The following is a 27,194-nucleotide window of genomic DNA, read 5'->3' as shown; positions in this document are numbered from 1 at the left end:
GGAGGCGCTGTCAAGCATCTCAAAAGATGAATTTAGACAATGTTTTGAAAAATGGAATAAAAGACTAGACAAGTGTATTAGTGTAAGTGGAGAGTACTTTGAAGGGGATTGAAGGTTTGTGCTTAAAATTTGAATAAATAAGTTAAAAAAAAAATAAGTTCGGTTTCTTTTGGGTACCCCCTCGTATGTTTCCCATAACCCCCATGTTCTGTAAGGCCTTGGTCTTGCCAACAGATGTGTTCTTCAGAAACTCTGCTGTACTAAAATCATAAGTAAACGGTATTCGTATGAATACAGAAGATCTTAAGTTCGGTAACTGCTATATACTAAAATGGGAATGGAAATACAAAATGACATATCTCCTAAGAGATTCTGAAAGTGTTGATCATGTTGTTACAAAGTGTTTAGAAACAACAGAAGACAAATCTTTTGTAAATTACTTAGATTAAAAGCTACTACTGGCCTAACAGATAAACAACTTGTTCATATTTGCTTCTGTGTATATAACTGTCGATATCATTTCACTGCACAGAAGGTATTCCTTTACTTACGTTCAGTCTCAGGCACACTTGATGTAATGGAGGAGCTGGTAGAGGTAAGAGTTGTAACTGATGGAGGCCGAACAGGAAACGATTCTCCTGAAAGCCATTTTATGCATATTTAATGAACTAAATATAATCGTAGAAGCAACAATAGAATACACAACAACATAAGACTATGTTACCTCTAATAGCTGCTGTATGTGCTACCCAAGCTCCTGGGTCAATTGGCCTTACAGGTTCAGTTCTAGGAATTGTGAAGTAACCTTTAGGATTGGGGTCCCAACACTTTGCAACCACTAGTTTGATAGGCCTGAAAAATTAATGTTCATGTTATAAGTTACTCGTCCAAACAAATGTTTATCCGTATGCATTCCAATGTACAGCCATGAATTCACATTTACTTATTTTATTCATTTGTAGCTCACAATACTCTCCGTTACTCAGAACTACAAAGCACCAAACCATGGATTCACACAAATGGGAAACCTGAGAATAACAAATATTAGTAAAATTTCTCACTTCTCTGATTACATTGCCGATTAAATGTTTCTAACAGCATGACAATACTGGTAAAACACAAAATGACATATAAGTGATGGTTTCTTGTACAGAAAAAGTTATGAGGCAGTGATGTGAGATTGGTTCTTCTACAATTTTTATAAACTGCATTTAATCTACTGACACACATTTCCATGTGCTTATTCCACAAGACTTCCTCATTTTAACAATCCATTGTGCTGTCCCATGTCCTATACCACTTGCCCAAAAAATGCAATTTATTAACTCAGTGCACTGGTTCACTGTCCACTTGAAGGAACTGAACATCTCTAAGTCCCTTGCCCATTTATAAATCTTTGAATCCTTGTCTTCAGTTTTTAAAAACAAAGGAACACATTACTAAATCAGAATGAAAAACAGGCTACAGGAGAAACAGGAAGTGAGTGGTGCCGACTTGTTTAACTATTACAAAGCAACAATTCCTGGTACTGTGCAACCAACAAACCACTGTCTGTCACCCATCATCCACATTAGTAACAATCTACTCATAATCATGGAAATGAAATATTTATGTTATGAAACTGGTCTAACAAAGATCTTCCATGTCTTTCTACCAGTTAAGTGTCTTCATCCCTACCCTCCCTTGAAATTGCACATTTCCCAAAAGTAAGACAATACAGTATGATAATTCCAAGTTAAGAAATTCATTCTGGCCTCAAGTCAAGAGGCCTTCTCTGGTATTATAACTTACCCTGGTTTCTGGACAACCTCTCTCAAGACTCGAACTGCCTCATCATTGGACATGTTTTCAAAATTAATGTCATTCACCTGCAGTATCATATCACCAGGCTCAATGCGTCCATCAAGAGCTACTGCTCCCCTACAGAGTAGAAAATGTGTACAGATATCATGTACAGGTTCAATACAACTACTCTCAGTAAATGAAAATGTATGTAATGTAGAATTACAGATCTCACTCAATTCATTTAGAGAAATGGAGGTATTACACTTAGTCTCACATTCCTCTTATTGCACATTTCAGGAATAACACTACAGGGCTGTTGAAATCTGAGTAAAGGTTTACTCATGGGGTAATGCAGCTGAACTACTGTCTACCTACAAAACTGTGCCATATTAGTTAACAAACATCCAAAATTTAAAAACTAAGCATACCAAACAAAAACTGTAATTTTCAACTAGCCAGTAAGATAACAGACAACTTGACCGGTGGTGATACATATATATTACACAGCAAGATCACACAAACAAATGTAAAGGAAATAAATCTCCTACCATAATAACCAACTTCATATTCATACGTAGTAACACGCAGAAACCAAATGAACAATATAAATAAATTGTAATTATTTTTGTTACACCTCTGTATCCAATTTCATATTGTGCCCTCACTCACTCCACCTGTGTCCAAGCTCTCTGCTGCACAGCATATGTTTTTTGCATTGGAAACTTGAATCTGAGCAAAACTAACTTTTGTACTCAAGATGCCCAGGATACACACATGAATTCATGTCAGATGCTTCCTGCATCGAGTTGATTAGCTTGTTAGTAAATTTTTTACCTACTTCTACACAATAAGAATTATGAAATAAAGATATAGTCCACATTTACTGACAATTTATATTTGCAAAATGAAGCCTACAAAAACTATGCATAAAATGACCAGCAAAATAAAACAACAATTTACCCTTTCATGATGGACCCAACATAGATACCTCCATCACCACCCTTGTTGCTTTGACCAACTATGCTGATGCCAAGGAAATTAACAGTATCCATATTGAGTGTAACGGTGATGATATTGAGTGACATGGTCGAGTCTGTGATGGAAGAGAATGAAGACGTACGAGACATAGCAGGCGGAACACGATGTCGGCGGCGCCGTGGGCGACGACGGCCAGATAAATGCAACCGCGACACACTGCTATGATCTGCTATAAACAAAACAATATAAAATAGGCATTTACAAGTTTTGAATTTTCAAGCTCAAATCAAGGGAGGAAAAAATTCTTCATTTGCATGTTAACTTTTCATTTTTAAACTGTGGGTAATTTTCAGATAACTGCTTTTGCTTTGAACATCGGAGTCATGTCAAAAGGGTGCCTGCCTGAATGGAAGGTGAGTTCTTTCCCCACTTTAAGGGCTACTAAACTACAAGTTGTCACAGACTTAAGTGCTATATGTATTCACTGATTTAAGTTGGTTTTAAGCTTTTACAGTATCCATGGCACAGTTCACACCAACATGCTTAAAGAGTAGCAAGCAAGAAAGCATGAGAGACAGAAATACGTTCAAATATCAGAACTCACATGCTACTACAAGGCTGTACAGAGTGTCATCAGGGTTATGAAATAAATGAGGTAAGTCACTGTTTTAAAGCCACAAGAATCTGTGCTAAAGCAGGAGCCCTTCACAATAAAAAAGACAAATGTAAAGAATATAATGTAAAGAATATAAGTATTAATGTGAAGGTGAATGTGTCAGAAGTACCAAGCTGCAGTTATAATTTAAATATGCAAAACATATGAACAAACAACTGTGAAGAGGCAAGAAAATACACTGCCTCCCAAGGCAACCATCCAAAGACTTAAACAAAAAGTGTAAATTATACCAATTCTATGTCAAATTGTCATTTGTATGGATTTAAAGGACCGCCTCTGTGGTCTAGTGGTCAGAGTTCCTGGCTCCACTCAGCCTTGTGAGGATAACTGAGGAGCTACCTGAATGGAAAAGTAGAGGCTCCAGTCTAGAAAAACAAAATTAATGGCCATAGGGATTCATTGCGCTGACCACGCAACACCCTCTATCTGCTAAAGTTGGCAATAACTTCGCTGACAAGCAGCAGTCACTCAGTCAGTTGGTATAGTTCGCTTGCATACTAAAGCCATGGAGTTTTTTTTGTATGGATTTACGAGTAAAGACAGAATGGAATGTCAGTTAAGCTGATATTTTAATTCCAGCACAGGGTGATATGTACAAACATTGCAATGGAACCAGTTTTCTTTACAGTGAAGGTCTTCACTTTGCAAAAAGTTATCATCACACTCTGAGGTAATGCCAATGAAATGACAGTATATTTCAATATGTCAACCAATTACACCATTAACCTTTAATGGGCAAATGTCACATATATATGATGCAAGCAGCAACCCAAGTTGGCTGAATGACACATATATGTGATGCAGGACACATGCTCTCTTTGGGAGTGCTGACAGTTTGACCTTGGGTTTGAAACCAAAACAAACCTACATGAGGTCATGTCAGTGGTTCATTCCTTAGCTCTGAACAAAGAAATCGTTTATCACGGTACTGGTTTTGACCCTATTTACGTTTGGATATGACTGTTTATGACCTGGTCAGCCAAATATCGCCCAGCTTTGTTTTGAGAATTGATGAGGAAATATTCCTCTGTGCTTGCATGTGAGTGCTTCCAGAGACTTCAAGGAAGTGTGATGCATGCAAGGATTGGTTTTCAGTGACGAATTATCAGTTAGGAAGTCAGTGTTGGATTGTCTAATATTTCTTTATCAGTTAAAAAGTCAGTGTCAGACTGTCATATATTTCTTTATATATCATTTTTATTTTGCGTCTTGGAAGAGGTATAAACCCCCTGAGCTAGTATTACTTTGTGAGTAAAAGGCATCTTCGCCACTGCGACTTTCGGTATCAGTGTCAGACTGCCACTCTTTTCAACTAGTATTATATTTACTTTGCATCACTATTCTGCGAGTATTACCAACAGGTGAGAGTGTCGCTTTGTCAATCAACATAATTTATTCGATTTTGCTAGAAACCCCCTCCCCCAAGACGATTCTTCAATCGCACAAGCCGAATATCATGGTCAGTGGTGTTTCTCGGGGAAGGCCAAAGTTATCAGGGGCCCCAACTGAGTTCACTGGAGGTGAAACATTCACAACGCTGGTCAACCAAAGGGAAACAACGACGTCATGTGTTTCGCTAAATAAGAAAAGCAGGAGCACGCTCTTCTATTGTAATAAGGGTGGTGTCGCTCTGTGTGAGGTGGACTGCTTTGAGAAGTGCCATGCGTGGCAGAGTGTATCGTAAACTGTGAAGCGACGCAGTTCAAACTCATGTACAGTCTGAACAAAATATTATTGTATATAGTGTGACTATATTTACAATATCACCATGATTAAAAGTCCTTTGGAATTTCATAACATATATATAAAAGATTATATTTTGCATTTCATGACAAAATAATCACAGTTAATTTTCGTTTGTAAAAATTGCTCTTTTGAGTATATGTAGAAAATTTTATTGTCTTTCAAACTGTTTTTAGTTCGTATTTCTATGTTGCATAAACGGAAAATATGTATTTTTTTCTGAAAGTTTGCAATGTTAATTAATTAGGGCAATTTAAATACCAGCCGCAGGGGGCTGCCGGCAATTTAAAAGTCTGTACGTTAAAGGTTAATGATATAGGTGCAAAGTTTGTCGTCGAGGAAATATCAGACAATGAGGACTTTAATGGTGACAGAGTTCAAAAGACAGCAAGTAATTACTACCATATGTGATATTAACTGAAAAACTATGCTTAAGGCATAGCTGCCTATGGGGGTAATAATTAGATATCAAACTAGGAGATGGATGACTAAATGAACTGATGGGAGGCTAGTTACAAGTTGCCTGGAACAAGAGACCAGAATATCGAGAAATCATGGAGTTTACGCAGGCTGCATTTAGAAATATCTGCCAATGAGTGACTGTAATGGTGACAGAGTTAGCAGACAGCATGCAGTTTCCATTAAACATGATTGTGAACTGAAAACTTATGCCTATGGCACAGATGCTTATGGGGCCAATGCAGGTATCAAATTGAGAAACAGATGACCATATGAGCTGATAGGAGACTGGGTAAAAGTTGTCTGGAACAGGAGACCAAGTGTACTGTTGACAAAATGAGGAATGTTTGTGATGGATGAATTTAAAGGCCATTTAACACACTGCAGACCGGACAGGCCATATGGCCCTCTACATTTCCAAACGTTGCGGACCGGGCGGGCCATGTGGCCCTCTATGGTCACGTTATGTTGCAAAACGCTATATATCGCTGTGTGGCTTCGTTGAATCGTAACTACTGCGTAGATGACCTCGGGAATGATTGCTGCCTTATCTAGTAACTCGACCAGAGTCATTTCCTGTCACAACCTAAACAAAATTGGCTTTGTTCTAATCCAAGCTTGCACGTATGAACCACGCAGCTACCAGTTCAACATGGCTCAGAGACGAAAGCAGTTGCGATCTCTCGGAGGACAGGAAATATTAGATATGTTCTCCGATGAGCTATCAGATTTGCCAACTGCTTCGTCTTCTGATAGCGAGGCCATTATCAGTGACAGTGACAGTGACGGGGGCCACAGGGCTGCCCAAAATGTGTCAAGTGAAAGTGAGAGCTCCGTTGAAAGTGCGAGTGTCGGGACAGCTACATGGGATAAAGTGGACAAAACCCCCACTTTGGGAAAGTTTACTGGTGATCCGGGGGTGAAGCAGATGCCATCGGACCCAACGGACGTGTCTGAAGTTGTGTCACTGTTTTTTGGAGATAGTTTCTTTGACGGAAGGGGGACATTCTTCTTCAGTCCTGGAGGGATACTCGCATTGTGAATATGGTTTCCACTATTCACAATTCGAGCATGGTCGATGTTCAAAGACGACACGGGCAAGTAAAGAAGCCTCTTTGTATTTCCGAGTATAATATGTTCATGAAAGGAGTTGATAGGGCCGACCAGTTCTTGGCCTATTATTCCCTTCCTAGGAAAACAGTAAAATGGACGAAGAAAGTTGCACTGTGGCTTATAAACTGTGCAATTTTCGATTCACTTACGGTTTTCAAAAAGGTGAACAGAAATTCTACTTTGAAATACAAAGCATTTCTGTTGAAACTGGCAAAAGCTTGGGCTACTGACGTCACGGTGGCGGCAGTACCTGCGTCAGACACAGACGTAGTGCAGCCGGGGCCATCTGTTCACACCCGCCAGAGGCCTCAAGTAGACCCCCCTGGCCAACTCTCAGGTGATATGCAGAAACATATTCTCGTGAAAATTGTGAAGAGGGAATATTGCAAGAAGAAACACCCTTCTAGGCAGTGCCGTGTGTGCGCAGAGCACAAGAAGAAGAGTAGAACTGCCTACATGTGCAACTTCTGCATAATGCCTCTTCCCAAAGGGGAATGTTTCCAGAGATATCACATGCGCAAGCATTTCTAGGAGCTCTGGTAAGTGTTCTCCAAAAATTTCAGTTCATAAAATTAATTAGGAGATTTTATATTAATTTTTAAAGTGAACAGTGCACAAGTTAGGGTAGTAGGTTTAAAAACGCCGGTCCCCAGGGTGATTTAAATGTTTAAACCACCGGTCCGCAATGTGTTAACACAGGGTATCAGATCTGATTCATGCAGTGAACACTGACTTTGTGATCATACTTGCAGGGAAGGCTTCATAACTTCACATTCAAGTGAATAAGCCTCTTAAGGATCATCTGAAATAACTGTACTCCAAATAGCTCTTGACAGAGAACCATGTTCTGACACCTCCAAGACAACAATGGGGCCCAGGACATCAACACCATGGCAATGGATCTCTCCAGAAGTGACAGTCAAAGGACTTAAAAACTGTTCTATATCTGATGAAGTTGATTCAATAGATGAGAGGAAGAAGTTGGGAATGTTGGCTGTGAACATAACAGTGAGAGTGATAAGGAGAACTGTGAAGACACTGAAGCTGAGATAGATGATATGACTGGTGAAGCTGAAAAAAGGTTAGTGACTTCAAGAAGGAAACTAACTCAATAAATTCAAAATACAACATACTTTCTAATATTTATTATCTTTCACGTGTTTTTAATAAGAGTAAAAGCTGTCCCTGTACTTAACTTATCAAGCAGTAAGCCATGAAGTTGTATGGGAGAGTGGATCTATACATCCAGTTTCTTGACCTTGGCATTAGTTGCGGGTGAGTGGTGAAAGAAACTGATTCATAAAATTACTCATATTTTTTCTGTGCAGGCATGTGCCCTAGTGAGAAGGTGTATTCCATTCAGAATCATCTTCCATTTGTGTAAATATGGTAGCACACTAAAAAGTGGCTAATGTTTTAAACTATTACAGAGAAAACAATTGGTCTATTACAGAAAATTCTTGATCATGCCTCAGTTCTCAATGTTTCTAAATTCTTATTTCAATTTCACCTCAAAGTTAAAGAATGTATATGTATATGTACATCAAAATCCTTAATTACCTTGCATCATCTTTCGTACTGATAGAGTAGTTATCTTTTTTTTTTTTTTGATGACCAACGATGAAAATCTTAAAGAATCTTAGTAAGGAGAAACAAATACCAATATGAACTTAAGGGGGAAACTCTCAGATGATTAGATCACAAGAAGGGACCTACAAAGAAAGGTATAATACAGAAAGGAGTATTAAACCTTACTACAGTATTGAATTTACTTCATATCCCTGTTTCAATACAGAGTTTTTCTGCTTTCTTCTCATAACAAACAAACACAGACAACATGAAGCATAAACTATAACCAACTCTAATGTTCTGGCAGGTGTAAGCCACTGAAACTTACTGGGGTACTACAATATAAAGCAAAGGAAAAAAGAACACTGGATTGTTCAGTGTATTCCTAGATAAGACAGGTCAAGGAGGATAAAATTTGGCCAGAAGAAAATGGAATTTTTCACATTCAGATATGTGTGGGTGACAAAATCAGAGAAAACTTTGAGACAGTCATCAGAACCATGTAATATAAACATAGAAACGAAGAAATCATTTAATATAAGCATAGAAAAGAAGAAATTATGTAACTTTTAGCTTCATATTGTTTCCCCATGCAATGCTCATTACAAATGTAATACCAGTTCCTAGAGTCTGTCTGTCAACAGAAAGGTTGGTGGCTCTGCCAGTGGTGGTGGTAATTCTACTTGAAGCATCATCTTCAGATTCCAAGAAACTTGTTGTCTCCAGGTCAGAACTGAGCATTGAACTTGACTCGTAACCATGTCCAGATCTATGTTTTGAATGTCCATTTATCCGTAAACCTGACAGGAAAACAAAACATTCATTACTCACAGTAAGAAAATTTTCATATAAGAAAGAAAAATAAGTGTGAACGTATATCGTCAATGAGGTTATGTATGTTTATTATTATTACTCGTAGGTATGCGATGAAAGTGGCAACTTCAATGTCTATATTAACCTTTAACATCTGAAGTGCACACTGAAAGTTACAGGCATAACTAAATTACACATATGCATGCATTTGGGCATTTAAACGCTGCTAGTAGAAGTACACACAATTCTAAATAATTATTTTTAAATATAGTAAAATTCAATGTACATACTTCTGTTAGCATCTTGACATATATATGGGCTTCACTCCCCCACCCCTTTCATCTAACTGAATCGCGTCTTTGTATGGCATTCCTCAAAGAACCTGAGAATGTACAGTCGCACATCACGTCATCGTCTTCAATATAACGTTTCACTGCCATTATATGATGAAATGAAACTACGACATTCGAATTTACTATGAACTCAGAAGAAATTAATGCACTCTGTATCTCAGCTACAATGCAAGCATCCGCTTGCAACCATAGAAAGGGCAATATTTTCTTGCAGCTACAATGGAAGGGCTTGGGACTGACGTACAAAACAAAGAATTCTCTCTGATCTCTCTTGAATTTCCATAGATTCACTTGCTATCCCTCTAGTTAACAGAGTTGACTAACTGAAGAGTGTAGAAAAAATGTCACTCTTACAAAGAGAATAATAAAACAAGGTCTTTAGTGATTCCCAGTGGCACTCTGGCATGCCTTTCTTCAAAGTGAGGGATTTCCATTGTATCTGATATCATTTCTGTGAAGTATCAACCCACTGCTAGGTAATGGGCCAATAAACACACATTCTCAACAATATAGGAGCAGTGTTTCTGTAGTCTGTCCATGGACCATTGCTAGGCAATGCACACTAAGCTCATTCCTGTGTAAGTGGTGATGTCACACAACAATAAAGGCTGCTTTTTCTGCTGTGGTCCATGCCAAGTGGTGATGAAGGACAACAAAAGAGGTGTTTTCTATGTGGTGTTTCTATGTGGACAAGTTGGAATATTCATACTTATATTGTGTATGAAGCTCGTAATGTAGATGTAGTAAAGTAAATTATAATATTAGGCAGTGCCTCATCTCACAAAGTATTGTCCGTACTGTAGGGAAGGTAAACGACGACTCGTTGTTCCAATTTGTCCGTGGGAACGAAACAAAAAACAAATCACAAACCAACGACTGACACATTAACGTAAAAACACCAAAATAATTTTATTCTTATTTTATATCATAATTCTGTTTTATATAACTTGATTTATTGTATTTTCTATGTCAAGTTTTTTTTATATATTTTAATAATATTGTATCCAATTTTGTTGGTGCTGCGGTTCAGTGGTGTATATGTGTGTGTAAATCATGTGTTTGCCTGATGATGGCTATCAATAGCCGAAACATGTAGCAGGGCCGAAAATGGTCTGATCTTGATATTGGTTGTGTTGTGACAGATATAATAAAGAGGTATCATTAATACACATGACAATATGTTTGGTTACTGTCTTGACTTTATCAATTTATAAACCCTTTATGAAACAGCTACAAAAAGCTGAATTTAATCACAATCATACTTCAAGTTCATCTCTGATAACACCTGAAACAGGTGGATTTAGTATTCTGAACATCTTGGATTACTAGATTCACTAGTTACATATTGATTTCTTAGCTTCAGAGCAGAAGGATTACTGGACACTAATAAAGAGTCTGTATCAATTTCAGCATATGAGAGTCTGAGCAAGTTCAGTTTCTTCATGAATATAAAAGATCAGAAGTCAATATTCCCTTTGCCACTAGGCACAGTCAAGCTCTTGCTCGACCAAAAAATTAAATGTACTAATTCAACTGAGTCTCATTAATAATCACCCCATTTTCTGCTACATTCCTGGTTATTACAATAGTAAATTGAATATTAAATAAATAGAGTTTGAGGATATGTACTGGATTCACGCTATTTAGAACCAGTTCCAGTAGTGGATTCTTGTGAACCTTCTGGTTCCACATAAGGTGAGAAATTTCTTGATAAACTGAGTGGTTATTACTTTATAATTCTGAATGATCCCCCTTCCTAACCTATATCTTACAACAATATTTTATTTAAAAATGAATGTCCTAACACAAATAATTTAATTTATCCAGTGCAGCCGATTTCCATACTGTAAGGATACAACGCTCATTAAGTTCTGAAATTGGAAAAGTTATTTACTATCACTTCATATTTGTTGAAAAACTATTTGCATACATGAAAGTAGAAGACAGAAACGTCCCACCATTCCAAAAACTGAAGAAAGTATGAAGTTCAGACAGCTAGATATCATGTATACATACTTTCATGGTGACCTCACTTACCATTGTATTTATTGTACTTGTCTCCATGATGAGGTCTAGACCCTTTGTGAACATTATGATGCCCTAAAATAATAAAGACATCAAAAATAAGAAGCTGCAAAACTTAGTAGTCACTACTGTGTCTATATAAAAATGAAACAAAACAAATCCATATACCGTATGTCCAAAAAGTATCCGACTTTATTTTTTTCCGCTGTAAGTAATGGCCAAAGGGTGGGGAAACTGAGCGTAGTGGTAGAAGGGACTTTCATGCGCATGTGTGATTTTTTGCTGACTCTCAATACTTCTGGATGCATCTGTGACTGCCAGATAGCAAAGTGGTGTAACACGTGTTTGTCGCCTTCCGTTTTGCTCAAGATGACAGAACGCTTGGAGCAGTGATACTAAATTAAGTTTTGTCAGAAACTTGGGGATACTCAAGCGGAAACAATCCGCAAAATTCAGCAGGCTTTCGGCAATGATGCAACAGGGGTCACTCAAATTAAAGAGTGGTTCAACCGCTTTAAATATGGCCTATGTCAGTGGACAGTGAGCAGCGTTCTGGGAGACCGTCAACAAGCCGAAATGCTGATGTCATTGAAAAAGTGCGGACACTGATCATGAAGGACCGTCGTTTGGCTATCTGTGAAGTTGCTGATGAGGTTGGGACCAGCAGAGGTTCCGCAAACACAATTTTAACTGAGGATTTGGGCATGCAAAATTTGTGCCCAAGCTGCTTTCGCCGGAGGAGCAACAACTCTGCCTTGAGGTCAGCAGGACATGCTGGAGTGTGCTAACAGGGATCCTGAGTTCCTGAAGACTCTGATCACTGGTGATGAGTCGTGGGTGTATGGATATGAAGGGGAAACCCAGGTCCAGGCGTCACAATGAAGCATCCAACATCGCTGAGGCCCAAAAGAGCACGACAGGTTCAGAGCAATGTGAAGGTGATACTGACTGTTTTTTTCGATTACCGGGGTTTTAGCATTATGAGTACGCACCACTAGGCCAGACTGTCAATAAGGAGTACTACCAAGAAGTCCTCCACCATCTTCGTGATGCAGTTCGGCGCAAGAGACTGGAGCTGTGGGATGCACACAACTGGCAGCTGCATCATGACAATGCCCCAGCTCATTCATCACACCTGATCCAGGGTTTCCTGGCCAAGCACGGCATTCCGCAGGTTTCCCAGGCTCCCTACTCTCCTGACATGGCTCCTTGTGATTTCTGGCTGTTCCCGAGATTGAAGACACTGCTAAAAGGCTGCCGTTTTGACAGCCGTGAGGAAATCACACAGAACACGACAGCGCAGCTGCACACCATTCCAAAAGAAGCCTTCCAGAATTGCTTCCAGCGATCTGAGGACCGCTGGGCTAAGTGTGTGGAGTCACAAGGGGCCTACTTTGAAGGCGATTAGGTACTGTAACCACCCAGATACAGAACTTTTTTTCCCGGCCCATGGTCGGATACTTTTTGGATAGAGTAGTACAGTGGAACTTCACTTAATGAGCACCTCTCATAACGAGTAATTCGCATAATGAGTGTGAGGGGAAGTCCCGGATTGTGCGCTTGCTACATCAGTCTGTGTTCAGCACTCGTTCTGCTAGCATCTTAGTGTAGCTTGTGATCACACATTTTTCCAAACTTGTGTTCAGACATATTATTTGTGATATTTTGTGTGCAAAGTTTAATAACCCTTGCAAAAATGTTGCCAGAGAAAAAGCCGCAAAAAGACAGCCATAAGAGAATAAAATTAACCATAGAAATGAAACGTAAAATAATTGAAAAGCGAGAACGAGGTGTGAGCGTGGCTGATCTAGCACGCACATACACTCAGTCTACATCAACGATTTGCTCTATCCTCAAGAACAAGGACAAGATTAAGGAGATAGATGCTTCAAAGGGAGTGACAAGAATATCTATGCAATGGTTATGTATTCTTGACAACGTTGAAAGGTTGCTCCTCATATTGACAAACGAAAAGCAATTGCAAGGCAACACTATTAACGAGAACATCATTTGTAAGAAGGCAAAAGTGATTTTCACCGACCTCGTTAAGAAGACGCCAGGATCATCAATGGCCGAAGAAGAAGCATTTAAGGGAAGCCGTGGGTGGTTCGAGAATTTTAAGAGAAGAACCGGCATCTACAGTGTTGTAAGGCATGGTGAAGCAGCAAGCTCTGACACAAAGGCAGCAGAGAACTTCATCAGCGACTTCAAGAAGCTCGTAGATTCTGAGGGTTACCTGCCACAACAGGTTTTTTAATTACTGATGAGATGGGTGTCTTCTGCAAAAAGATGCTGAAGCGAACCTATATAACAGCAGAGTATAATGCATTGCCCGGCCATAAGCCAATGAAAGACTGTCACATACTGCTATTTTGTGCCAATGCAAGCGGCGATTTGAAAATTAAACCCCTGCTTGTTTACCATTCAGAAACTCCATGAGCCTTCAAGAAGTGTAAAGTCCAGAAGAGCAGGCTAAATGTGATGTGGAGGTCCAACAACAAGGCTTGGGTGACACGTGACCTTTTTACTGATTGGATCAATGAAGTGTTTGGTCCTTCTGTGAAAAAATATTTGCTTGAGACGAATCTGCCACTCCATGTCTTGCTTGTTATGGACAATGCTCCTGCCCATCCTCCAGACCTTCAAGATGACATCCTTGAAGAATTTAAATTCATCAAGATCCAGTTTCTGCCTCCCAACACCACTCCATTATTCCAGCCTATGGACCAGCAGGTTATTTCTAACTTTAAGAAGCTGTACACTAAAGCACTCTTCAAGCGTTGTTTTGAGGTGACTGAAGGGACCAATCTCACTCTCACAGAGTTTTGGAAATATCACTTTCACATCATTGCCGGCCTCAAGATGATCGTAAAGGCGTGGGAAGGGGTTACCAAGAGAACCCTCACTTCTGCTTGGAAGAAGCTTTGGCCGGAGAGCTTTGTCGAATGTGACTTTGAGGGGTTTGAGATAGTACCTGTGGAGCCTGTAGTCAACGAGATTGTGTCTTTGGCCAAGATCATGGGGCTGGAGGTGGATAACAATGATATCGATGAGCTTGTGGAAGAGCACAGCCAAGAGCTGACCATCGAAGAGCTTATGGAGTTGCATTGTGTTTCACAGCAAGAAGTTGTGGAGGAGAGTTTGTCAGAGGAGGAGGAGATAACAGCAAAGCAACAATCTTCTGGCGCAATAAGAGAAATGCTGAAGGCATGGGAAACTGTTGCATTGTACACTGAGAAGCATCACCCTAATAAGGGAGTGGCTATGCGCGCTACAAATTTATTTAATGATAATGCTGTGTTGCATTTTCACCAAATTTTGAACCGTCGGCAAAAACAAATGTCTCTAGACAGCTTTCTAGTAAAAAAGAATTAGATATGTATCATAAATAATAAACTAATTATTTCAATTTTTTGTTTTTGTTTTCTGCAAATCGAATTCGCATTCCAGGTTGGTTCATTCCGCATAGAAGAAAAGATGAAGATGATTCACACTCCTTAACAATGTATATATAATTTTCTTTGAATAAACGTTATACATAAAATGTTTTGAGTATTTTTTTTGGCATGGAATGCATTATCGTATTTTACATTAATTTATATGGGAAATATTGTTTCGCTTAAAAAGTGTTTCGCATTACGAGTAAGATTCTGGAACTAATTATGCTCGTTAAGCGAGGTTCCACTGTATTAAACTGGCATGCAAATTAGACAGCAATGCAACAAAGTAGCAAATACAAAACTGGGAGAATAAAAAAGTGACAAGGAGACCTCTGAACCTACTCCAAAAGTAACATTTCCTGCAACATTTATAAAAGCATTTAGTATTTAAAAAAACATTCCAAAATCAAAACAACATTTGTATAAAATGCAGGAATGCTTGCTAGGTAACTGTGCAAACTGAACCTTCAAGACCACAAGGAGCACATACCACTTACTCTGTCAAGTGCCCTATGGTAAAATATGACTATAAATGTATTCTCAATGACAACTAGATGTACACTGAAGGAAAACTGAAAAATAACCATAATAAAAGGTAGCAAGTGAATACGGAAAGCTGTTGCATATTTTAAAACAATATTATGAAGAAATATAGGTTGGTTATTTCTGATTGAATGCTGTAATATTCAACTATGCAGACAGAAACTCTGTCTAGGTATGGCCTTTCTACCATCTGTGATCACTGTGCTGGCTTTCACATTTCCTATTCAGTCACCTGAGGTGAGAGTGAGAACTCAGCAAAAACACACAGAGTGAATGTTACTAACTCACTTACAGAGACTTCTTTATATATCAGGTATAACATTTTCATGATGGTGAACATGAAGATGGGATGTGAGGCCACATAGTTTGGTACAAAGATACCAGCATTTCAGAGAAATCTTCAGCCACCAACTTCAGGGTAGAAGAAACTCCTTTTTACATTCCAAGAGGCCACAATCTCTGCTATACCTCTCAGAATTATACATAAAATGCAGGGCCCATAATCCTTCTCACACTAAAACAGCAAATTTTGCATAATGGAGTGGAATTCTGGATATAAAGATAGATTATGTGTGTTCTTGTAGCTGTAATCTTGTGTGTTCAATTATCCATTCAAATAAAATCAAGCATGGCATGAAAAAATTTCAATTCTAACTTAAGTTTGCCATTGTGAATTGAACAGAAAAACTGCATCTGCTCTAATATGGGTATAATATATTATACTATAGGTCTCCTAATTTCACTAGCAACTGAATCTCTGGGGCATGACTATATGGCAGGTGCATCTGACTCCACGAGAAAAGATCAACGATTTCCAGAAGCCTCAAGATGACTGCACTGAATAAGCACAGTTAAAAGGATAATTTTAAATCAAACCAGATAACACCTATCTTCAACATCAGCTTGAAGATATGTGTTAGAAGAAATAAATAAATGATGATGATGATGATGATGGCAATGACGAAGACAATGATAAACAACTGTTTTCCTTGTGTGTTATTAATTAAGCACCACACCATGAATACATATGAGGGAATACAGATACAGCTCCACCATTCTTGACCATGGCACTAGATGGAGATGTGGTCAGCTTCACACCCCTGCTACCTTACCGCTGCAGAAAGTCTAGACAATGTTGAGAAGAGGAAAGTCTCTTGCTCCTGCTGGGAATTGAACACCAATTCCTTGGCCATCCAGCCCAGAGCCTGTTGCTATACTGAGCTATCCCAGCTTTAATAATACAATACTGATGATGACAAGCATGACAATAACAACAAGAACAATAAATTTGTATTTTTATGGGTTCACTGAACAGCTACTGGAGCCAAGTAGATTTATCACAATATAACAAATAAAAAGCAAAAGAAAACAATATAGAGATGTAGGACAAATACATGCATATACAACATTCTACTGTCTAGCTGATGCAGAGCAAACATAACTTTGTAACAATGCTGAATGTAACAAAATGTGGTAACTCTTTGTTAACCAAATTAACAAAAGACTTATGTTAAAGAAATGACTATCATACACAATGAGGTTGTTACCTACTTCATTAGCTGCTGATGCCCAGCAAACAGAAAGGCATTTATTACGTAAAAGAAAATAGTGAATTCCCTAACATTTCTGGCTGAAACTCTGCTACCAAAAGCTTAAAAAGCACAGGCCAGATAATAAAACCATTAAAAACACCACCTGCAAATAATGTCTCAAAACAGCACCATCCCATAACTAAAGTCTGCAATTCTAAGTTAAGGAAACTATGATTAATAACTGCATGAATTATGATTTTTAAGGACCTATTGTAACATGTGGCAGAGAGCTTTCTCTGGACAATTTCTACCTTGGTGGATTCAGTTTTGATACAAAAACTCAAGACAAACACATTTCATCCTAACTCCACTAACATATAGCATCAAAAAATTGTCTGATGAAGAAACAAAAGATCTTGCATTTCTTGCCTGTGTTAAACCTAACAACTTTATAAACTTTATAGCATAAGAAAATAAATACTGAACATGCTAATAGAGGTATCATTTAAAGTTAAAAAAAAAAACACTAAGGTCTTCAATGCAATCTGTATATAGCATATCAGAGTTACAAAGGACAATGTTCAAAGTCATTACACTAGTTTTTCTGGAGAAAGTAACTTTTCTTTCATCAGCCTCCAGCATCATATGGTTAGTGGTACACCAGTTTTGCACAGAGTTAATATCCGATTGCAAATGATGACAGTTATAAACAGAGGCAATACAAAGAAAGAGTTAAAAAAACACACCAATACTAATGATCTTTTCTTACCAGCATCCTCTCAATGATATTTTACGTATCTAAACACATTTTACTTAACACATCACAGTGTAATTTTATCTTCATCTTGCATTTGGTTTCTAATAACGTATATGGTGCCGATCACAGTGGCTGTGTGGTCTAAGGCATGAACTGTTGGTAACTGAGACTTCTTTTCTCTTTAATTCCTTGACTTATGACCCATGACTGCATATGCGTTTGCTCTACTAGTTGTTGCGTGTTATTTTCGAGCCGGTAAACACTTCCCCGCTATGACGCAACAGCGGGGAGCTGCTGCTCGGCAACGAGACAGTAAACACTTCAACACTTCCCTGCTGTGACATAACAGTAGATGTGCTGCTGGTGGCGACACTTCCCACTTGTCCGATATATATATATAGGCTGGGGCAGTGGTGTTGACAGAAGCCAGGGGTTAGCCAGCACGGAGAGATGAACAATTTTACATTCTAGTGAGAGTTGTTAACATGAAAGGACTGATTGTGAAATTACTTGTTCAACATTTTGTGTTACAGTTACGTCGAATTGTAGTTACGTGGAAGAGTAATAAAGTGACATTTCAAGAACACGCCTCAAGGTCTTGTTCCATGACATGAACTATCTCCTCTCGCTCAAATATTTGGATAATGGGTTCGAATCCCACTTAAGGCATGGATGTTTGTCTGCATTTATTCTGTATTTGTGTAGGTAGTGGCCTTGAGAGGGGCTGATCCTCTGTCCAATGAGTTCTACTGTCTTAGGATTAAGAAACTGAAGTGAAACAAAGAGTTTCACAGATGCCCTAAGCTCCAAGTGGGAGCAACAGGAAAAAAGGAGAGAATGCATATGGTAAAAAGCCACTAGCTGAGAAAATGATGGGCATATGTGAGACTTTCAGTTTGAGAAAAGAATTTGGAAAAACTTTAACAATCAAGATGAAAATGAAAATTTCCTTCACTGGATCTTTTTTTCTTTTAATGTAATCACAATTTATAACAGTACCCACTTCTTCACAACAAAGTTTACCAATACATGTCCCTTCTGAAATCAGATCCTTTTTCAATGGATGTTTTCACAAACCACTGTATTTAAAAAATTCAAATCTAGGAGTATGTCCTTTTTCACCCAGGACAAAATGAGGGTGCAAGATAAATTATGTTTAGAGTGCACATACTTTGGCACAAAGCAAACACAGTTATCTCAAGTAGTTCAGAGTTCAAGACTGAGAAATCACTGTCTGCATCAAAAACCAAGATTTTATCTTTCAGTACAATCTAAAAAAAAATTTGAAACTCACAAATGCCTAGAAAATGAGATCTGACCTACAAAATGAAATCCATTTTTTTTTGTGCCAACCATTCATAATTAAATCAAAGATATACTGTCATCTTTGAATCTAGCAAACCTTCATTCCCACTCCTTCATAATCCTTCAGAAATCCACAACCAGTCTCTTCTTTTAATGACAAACTACTCCATCTCTACTAAACGACAATCAGTGTTTGTTTCCCAGTATTGCTAAATTTCAGATTCCCTACTAATCTGTGAAACTATGTTGCCTGCTGCTATATATGAGTGTTTAAAAAGTGGCTCAGGGCCATAAAAGGACTGGACAGATATGTTTTAAAATTTATTTCTGAGAACTACTAATGAGATTCATACACAACGATTTTAAAAAGTTGTTGCTGTCTGTATATTTAAAAAGCAAGTGCTCCAGAGAAGATAGTATTCTGAATAAGAGGATCACAAACAGCACATATTAGGACATGATGAGAACTTTAATATGCATACCAATGTATGAGAATTTGTAAGTTTATGAAGAAACAAGAGCCCATATCCCAAATATATTTGTAAAGTTCTGTACAATATTAATGCACTGTTTCAACTAAAAAACAATTACTAAAAAGTTAAGATTAAGACAGATAAACCTACACTTACCCTGACGACAGCTAATGATAGATTCTGTCTCTGTGCATGTTGTATCCTCCACATTTGTTCTACCGCCATGAATTGGATTGATGACACTGTAACATAGAGATAATGGTTTACTGCAACATTCTCTGTGGTCTGGCAGTCAGAGTTTCTGGCTACAGATCCAGAGGTCCCAGGTTCGATTTCCAGCACCACCAGATTTTCTGAGAAGCAGTGTGTCTGGAACACGGTCCACTCAGCCTCGTGAGGATAACTGAGGAGCTATTTCAAGGAAATAGCAGCTCCAACGGCCATGGGGCTCTGCTGCACTGACAACATGACACCCTCTATCTGCAAAAGTTGGCACTAACTTCACTGACAAGCGGTGGTCGCTTGGTTGTTATAGCTCACTTGTGGACTACAGGCCATGGAGTTTGTTTGTTCGTCTCTGTTCATAATCCATGTTACAAAATGTTATGAATGACGTGGATTATTTCTAACTGCATTCAAGTACTTTATGACACTTTATATATCTATTTATATATATATTTTTTTTTTTTTATTTTACTTAACACCACCTATGTTATATTTTAACTTCATAATTTTTCATACCATCACATTCTTCTCAACTGAACACAGAAATGCCTAATTTTAATGTGTGCACTCTTCCTCTGGCTTTTATTGCAAATGGAGCTTGTAGTTAAAAACCACACTCTCCGATTACCCAGTAAATGCCTACCACCTCTGGCAGGAAGTATGACCTTAAAGGATCATAAGGTTTCAGAAATTTGGTTATAGGATCAAGATGCCAAGTTTCTTAGAGGTCTCCAACACTCTACAAATCTATCCCTGGGTGCCATTTTACAAAAGATGTAACATTTTGGCCTACTTTCCTTTCTTAAAGTAAGAAAATAGGTTTATGAGACACCATGGTGCCTGTGTACTCCAGCTGTCCAATCTGCACACAGATGTTCTGGTATAAACATTTAGCCACTGCATTCCATTTGCCTGCCTAATACCAATTTGAAGGAAATGCAGTGACTGGTTTCTGATTTGTCCATCACAGTGACTGGTAATTGGAGACCATAGGTATAAAGTTGACCTGCATGTCCAATACTTCATGCTTATGAGAAGACTGGATGTTGAAGAAATTTCCTCCAGTCACAGATGTATAACCCTACATGGTTAGTTACAGCCATACACCATTTCTTCTACAGGGTGGGGCATATTAACCTTTCCGACTTCACAAGGTCATTGCTGAGGCTAGGGAGGGAGTAGAGTGGTGGGGATGGTATCGTTAGACGCATTATATCATGCAGTTTTCAGTACACACAATGGCTTGGTCAGGAGAACATCGTGCATTCATGCTGGAAGAGTTTATTAAAAATGGCGGTTCTGTGATCAAAACCCAGCAAGCCTTTTGCACTCACTCAGTCAGCGTGATCCCATTCCCACTGGACCAACAATTAGAAATTGGGCATCATATTTTAGAGCGACATCTTCTGCATTAAAAAGAAAATCTTCAGGCTGATTGTGGTGTCTGGGGTCGCTACTTCTTCAAAGAAGATGGCGAAGTCATTACAGTGACTTCTGCTCGGTAATGTTACATGCTTGAAAATTTCCTACTACCGAAACTCGATGAATTATTGCAAGATCAAGACCTGGAAGATATCTGGTTCTAACAAGATGGTGCTACAGCCCACACCTCGCATCATTCAATGGAGATTCTAAGACAAATGTTTCCTGGTCTTCCTCTCTTCGCGGGGTGACATTGGGTGGCCCCCCAGATCGCCTGATCTAACATCATGCCTCAAGGCAAAGGTGTACACACATCATCCCCGAACTATCGATGAACTGAAGACTGCCACCACCGAAGAAATCAACACTATTCCACGGAATATGACTCGTAGAGTCACGGAAAACTTCCGAAACAGGCTCCGTCAGTGTATGGAAAACAGAGGTGGCCATTTGGAAGATATTATTTTTAAACCCCATTAAAATAAAACTGCATTCTATGTCCTTTCAAATAATAAAATAATTTTGCCTGCATCTTTCTTTATTTCTATTCCACGCATTTTTGAAATCGGAAAGGTTTATATGCCCCACCCTGTAGAAACATAACTGGTGCACTGTCAAATCCAGTTACATCACTGCATAAGTTTCCAACCCCATTAGAATAGCAGATTGTTTATTATGGATTGAGTCAAAGTTGTTTAATACCTCTTCTAGAATAATAAAGCTGTGAGTTATTCTTAGTGTTCAGGTGATGAAGAGAATCTACTGCCTTGCCTCTGTGCAAACACTGTATGTCGGAAGTCTGGTGCTGACAATGGATAACTGCAACAGTTCCTCCCAAATTTTCCAACTGGGATGAGTGACTGCAAATCCGCATCCTGAGTTTTGGGAGGCTAGAAACTGAAATTCCCCAATGGAAGGATTCTGGGTTCATAGTGCACAGAGTCACACTGCCCTGTATCAAGTGTTAAGAAAAGATGCTTTCTGAGGCCACCATCACCGGTAGAAGAGCATACGGAACAGCACAGATCATTTCTATAAGTGTGCCAAAAGTGACAATCATCTAAGTGACTGCTTTGGAGATGATCTTTAAGAAGTCTGATAGTCCCCTAATTTCATATGAAGCCTTACAGTTGGAGAAAACTGTTGTTGGGAGGGTGCATGAGAGCCAAGTTAAGAGATCCTATTCTAGAGAGGTCTACGTCTAGTTTTTTCTTACTTTTCTTTTTCTCAGAGATCAGTGCCATGAATCTGGGGAGTTCCCTCCTTAAATCGTTGTCTGTGCCCCATATGTTTATTGCAAGAAACTATATATATTGTAACGTGTTTTAGTTACTGAAGATGCCGTCTGGATTGTTAATTGGTTTATTCAACAACCTACAAGTCTCGGCTACAATTAATTATAACACTGTTATGGGTTTTCACAATTTACAACCCCTATTCAATATTCAATTCACTCTACTGTCAGCACTCTACACGTTTTTATAACGCGGGAGTTATACAAGTGCAACTGTATCACACACTCCCAATTATTACTCGGTTATCACGAACTATCACTGATTCTCACACACGCGTCCGTAACTCGTAACTCGCCACTGGCTAGATTCCAACTCAACTGTAGGCTGCTGCCTTGAGAACTGCCTTCGGCGGCTGATACACTTAACTGTTCACTGCTGACTGGAGAACTGTCTTCGGCCGCTGATACTCTTTTAACTAACTCTGCAGGCAGTGTAGTGCTCTTATATAGTCACAGCGCCCGCCTGTTATGCAATGGGTACCGCTGTTGCCTGTTACCTGTGTCACAGATGCATTGTGTGTTACGTCACTGCGCAGGGGGGGGATGGAGCGCTGACTCACCCGCCACATCACTGCTGTGTAGGGAGGGTCCTCCATTGCGCAATATGTCACACTGCTCCCTCCTTAAGGCTGTTCATCCCGTATAGCCTAATTGTGCACCCCCGTTCCTTTGCTTTGGAGGCTCTTCTTGCAGCATCTGTTCTCCAGCTGTTACAACCGCTCTCCTAAGACGAGCTCATCTCGAGCGGTTTCCTTTCAGCTCACCTAGAAGATCACGTTGTATCACATTCATTCGTCGCACATGCACTCTTCCTCGGGAGGCCAGTACTTCTATGTTACCAGTTCCTCCTGTGTACTATTCCATTTTTTCCATTTCAGAGGGGGTCGACCCCTCCACAATGTCCAATCCTTGTGTATGTCTTCCCTGAGAAGTACTTTATGTTGACGTAACAGCACTTCCGATGTGGTCCGCACTTGCTGACGTCATCGTTCCTCCTGGTCTTCCAGCCACTTGCTGACACAAGACCGTGGCACCAAGTCCTCTCTCCGGCATCCGAAGGTTCCCTGGGGAGTTTCCTTCTTGAAGGCATTTCTCCAATGTCGTGCCACTGTTGCGCGACGGGATGTCTTCCTGTAGGTGGCAGCCAACTTCATCCGGGATTCATAATCTCCTCAGGTCCAAGATTTATCAAAGATGTTCCTCCAATGCCATGCCACTGTTGCACGGCGGGACACCTTCCTGCCGGTTTTCTTCTGCCGTGCCACTTCCGCACAGCGGCTCGTCCCTCAGCGGGCTACGGCCAACTTCTTCTGGGGTCCGCAATTTTCCCGCATCGAATTCTTCATATTTCGTCGCTTGTTTCGGTCCCTACACCTTTTCTTCTTCAGTTCTCTGACCGGCATTACTTCGGCGTCTTCTGCGGGTACCTCTTGTAANTGCCACTGTTGCACGGCGGGACACCTTCCTGCCGGTTTTCTTCTGCCGTGCCACTTCCGCACAGCGGCTCGTCCCTCAGCGGGCTACGGCCAACTTCTTCTGGGGTCCGCAATTTTCCCGCATCGGGTTCTTCATATTTCGTCACTTGTTTCGGTCCCTACGCCTTTTCTTCTTCAGTTGTCTGACCGGCATTACTTCAGCATCTTCCGCGGGTACCTCGTTTGTCAGCCGCCTCAGGTTTCCTGTCCACTGAGGCCGGCTTTTGTTCTGAATGTACCTCCATTTCTCAGCAGGCCATCGTCTCTCCGACCGGTATTGCAATGGGGGCCTCTTCTTGTTGTGCTGTCCTTGTGTGGGTTGCTCTCGTCTCCACAGCAGTATTTTCTCACCAGGCGGCCACCTCTTCTCGCCAGGCTTTCGAGTCAGCATCCATTTTCACCTCCCATCTTGCCAGCATTAGGAATATTTTTTCCATAACTTGTTTCTCCATTTTGTAGCAGTATAATTCGTTGAGGTGTGTTCAAGTTCGTAAACAATTCTGACACCAAATTGCCACATGTCTAAGGTTTGAATCTTGTTGGTCACATGTGTAAGTCCAAACCCACTCCTGACACCAGTGCAACGTGTTTTAGTTACTGAAGACACCGTTCGGATTGTTAATTGGTTTATTCAACAACCTGAACTTAAATAAGTGGTTTAGGAGTAATTTGATGTATTTAAATTTTGACAAAACACATCTTTTACAATTTTGGACTAAAAATAGTCAGAAGCTTGATTTAAACATTACTTTTGCAGATAAGCATATCACTGATCTTACTAATATCAAGTTTCTAGGATTGATTATTGATTATCACACACTCCCAATTATTACTCGGTTATCACGAACTATCACTGATTCTCACACACGCGTCCGTAACTCGTAACTCGCCACTGGCTAGATTCCAACTCAACTGTAGGCTGCTGCCTTGAGAGCTGTCTTCGGCTGCTGATACAATTTTAACTAACTCTGTAGGCAGTGTAGTGCTCTTATATAGTCGCAGCGCCCGCCTGTTATGTAATGGGTACCGCTGTTGCCTGTGTCACAGCTGCATTGTGTGTTACGTCACTGCGCGGAGGGGGGGGGCAGTGCGCTGACTCACCCTCCACATCACTGCAGTGTAGGAAGTGGTCCTCCGTTGCACATGTCACAATATGAGTATTTGTGTATTTTCTTTTCCTCCTTTCAGGGCCCACAGACACAACTGTGTGGTGTCACTTCAAACATGAAGTGTGTGAGGTGGATTACCCCATGAAACAAGTTGTATTTTGTGTGTGTGTGTGCACGCATGCGCACAAGTGTGCATACATGTGTGCTATCTCTACAGCTTCAGATTTGGTGGCCTGTTGAATTTCTTCAGTTTTGCCAGTGCTGCTGGCATTATCTCCTCTGCCTGCAGACCTTGGTGTGGAAACTTGCACATGTACTGGAGACAAGCTATCCATTAAAGCTACTAGTGCTCCTAGCCAGTGCTGTTGTCATTGCTTGACATCACCCATTATAGGCCAGTGCTCAGGAGAAAACATGTGCCTGGCCCAGGGACTTGTGATATGGTCACTTGTACTCCTGTTTTGCTCCGAGCACATGCTTCAGCATGAATGATTCTCACTCAACATACACTCCTGCTACTGTCTCCCATGGCCCAAATTACTGAGGTCTGGCAAGGATGCTGGGCTGTGAACCATCAGCTCAGCATATTCCAGCATATGAATCAACCTGTCGCTACCTTCGCACACACCAAGTGCTTTTACCCTACTATTCCTTCCCAGAAGTCTTCCTGCCTACTTGCTCACATTACTTGTTGGTTGGAATTTGAAATGCATTGATATATATAGGAAGATTACTTGTGGCTAGTCTTTCAAATGAATAACTTTCTCCTCGATCCACAGCAATGGCTCATCCTGATCCTATGAGTGGCTAGTAAAATGATTGGGTTTCAGGCCATGAGGTGAGTGATGTGCAATTTAAATTGTGTTCAGCACTGTTTATTTTACATTTGCTTGGGCTCTTCATCTTCCGCTTACCTTTGATGTACTCTGTTATTTGAGTGTACTTTATCAGCTAGATCTACCACCTGGTATGGTTTATGGGTCTTTGATTTACTGCTATAGCACTGTTTTATTTATGTATGTTTCTTATTGCTCTTACCCCTTTTGCCTGTTAAGTATGTAACTGAATTATGACCTGTTAAGATCACTGGTCACTACTGTAAGCCCAAGGACTTAATGAACTTGTTAGTACTTTTGTTACATACTCATTAAATCCCATTATAACCATGTCACTTTACTATTTACTTTCACTGTAAACCTTAACTAGGGCAATCCTAAGTAGTGGTCAAATAAGAAAGTGTAATTAACAGTAATGAGGCAGTGGTTAAGCTACCTTGTACCACACCTTTCCCTGACTCTCCTCAAACACTTGTAATTAACAATTTAGAAGTTTTTCAGAAAAACTCAATGGCTCCATGCAGAGAACAGAGACAGAAATAGGATCTTCACAGATGATCCGCAAATCTTACAATCTGCCACAAAAGTCTGCTAAGCTACAAGAAAACTATATGTATTCAGTAACCTTCCGAAAAATTAAATGTTTAGTTTCAAACAATAAACAATTACACTGAAAGAACTGCTATAATCTCACACCTTCTACTCTGCAGATGGGTTCATATTACTAAGAACTATCTTGCCTAATAGTGTGTCTGGCTGTAAAGTTTATGCCTGTAGTTGCATATACTGGCTATAGTCAAGTATGGTTATATGTGGACCTATCTCTAAACTATACTGCTATTCAATGGTTAATAGTATGATTACATAAGGTAAGGGAAAGACAAAGTTGTCCCTGTGCTTAATCATTTAAGCATTATGCCATGAAGACACATGCAGGAGTGGAGGTATAGCTCCACCATTCTTGATCTTGGTACTAGCTGGGGGTGGGTGATCAGCTTCACACTTCTGCCCCTTTACCCCCGGGGAAGGAACACCCGATGCAATTTAATCTAATGTGATAGTTTCTGCATGGGGAATACTATGTAACTGTATTGTGCTTCAAGGTGTGACATACTATATGAATGAAGAAACAATTTAAGGTAGAACTAAAACATACTTAAATACACACCCATTCTACTCTGCTGCTGAATTCATATTTTATATATATATATATATATATATTACAGGCTTAGTTAAACCAGGAGCAGACTTATCAGCAATTTTGAGTTC

General features: G+C 39.7%; 1 protein-coding gene across 2 annotated transcripts in view; it reads right to left on the bottom strand.

Annotated features, from left to right (window-relative positions):
• LOC111865377 (segment polarity protein dishevelled homolog DVL-3) overlaps positions 1 to 27,194 on the bottom strand; it is a 70,082-nt gene that overhangs the window by 36,937 nt on the left and 5,951 nt on the right. The window contains exons 4-10 of one of the 2 annotated variants that reach the window (XM_023853349.2): positions 19,721 to 19,806; positions 11,527 to 11,589; positions 8,941 to 9,123; positions 2,746 to 2,992; positions 1,792 to 1,920; positions 725 to 852; positions 552 to 638 (exon numbers count right to left, since the gene is read on the bottom strand). In XM_023853349.2, the coding sequence (XP_023709117.1) occupies positions 552 to 638; positions 725 to 852; positions 1,792 to 1,920; positions 2,746 to 2,992; positions 8,941 to 9,123; positions 11,527 to 11,589; positions 19,721 to 19,806 (923 nt within the window). The remainder of the gene's footprint in view (positions 1 to 551; positions 639 to 724; positions 853 to 1,791; positions 1,921 to 2,745; positions 2,993 to 8,940; positions 9,124 to 11,526; positions 11,590 to 19,720; positions 19,807 to 27,194) is intronic. The other variant, XM_023853351.2, reaches the window with a different exon arrangement.

The sequence above is a fragment of the Cryptotermes secundus genome, unplaced genomic scaffold (genome assembly GCF_002891405.2).
Source record: "Cryptotermes secundus unplaced genomic scaffold, Csec_1.0 scaffold254, whole genome shotgun sequence".
Lineage (NCBI taxonomy): Eukaryota > Metazoa > Arthropoda > Insecta > Blattodea > Kalotermitidae > Cryptotermes > Cryptotermes secundus.
This window is presented reverse-complemented; position numbering and strand designations above follow the sequence as displayed.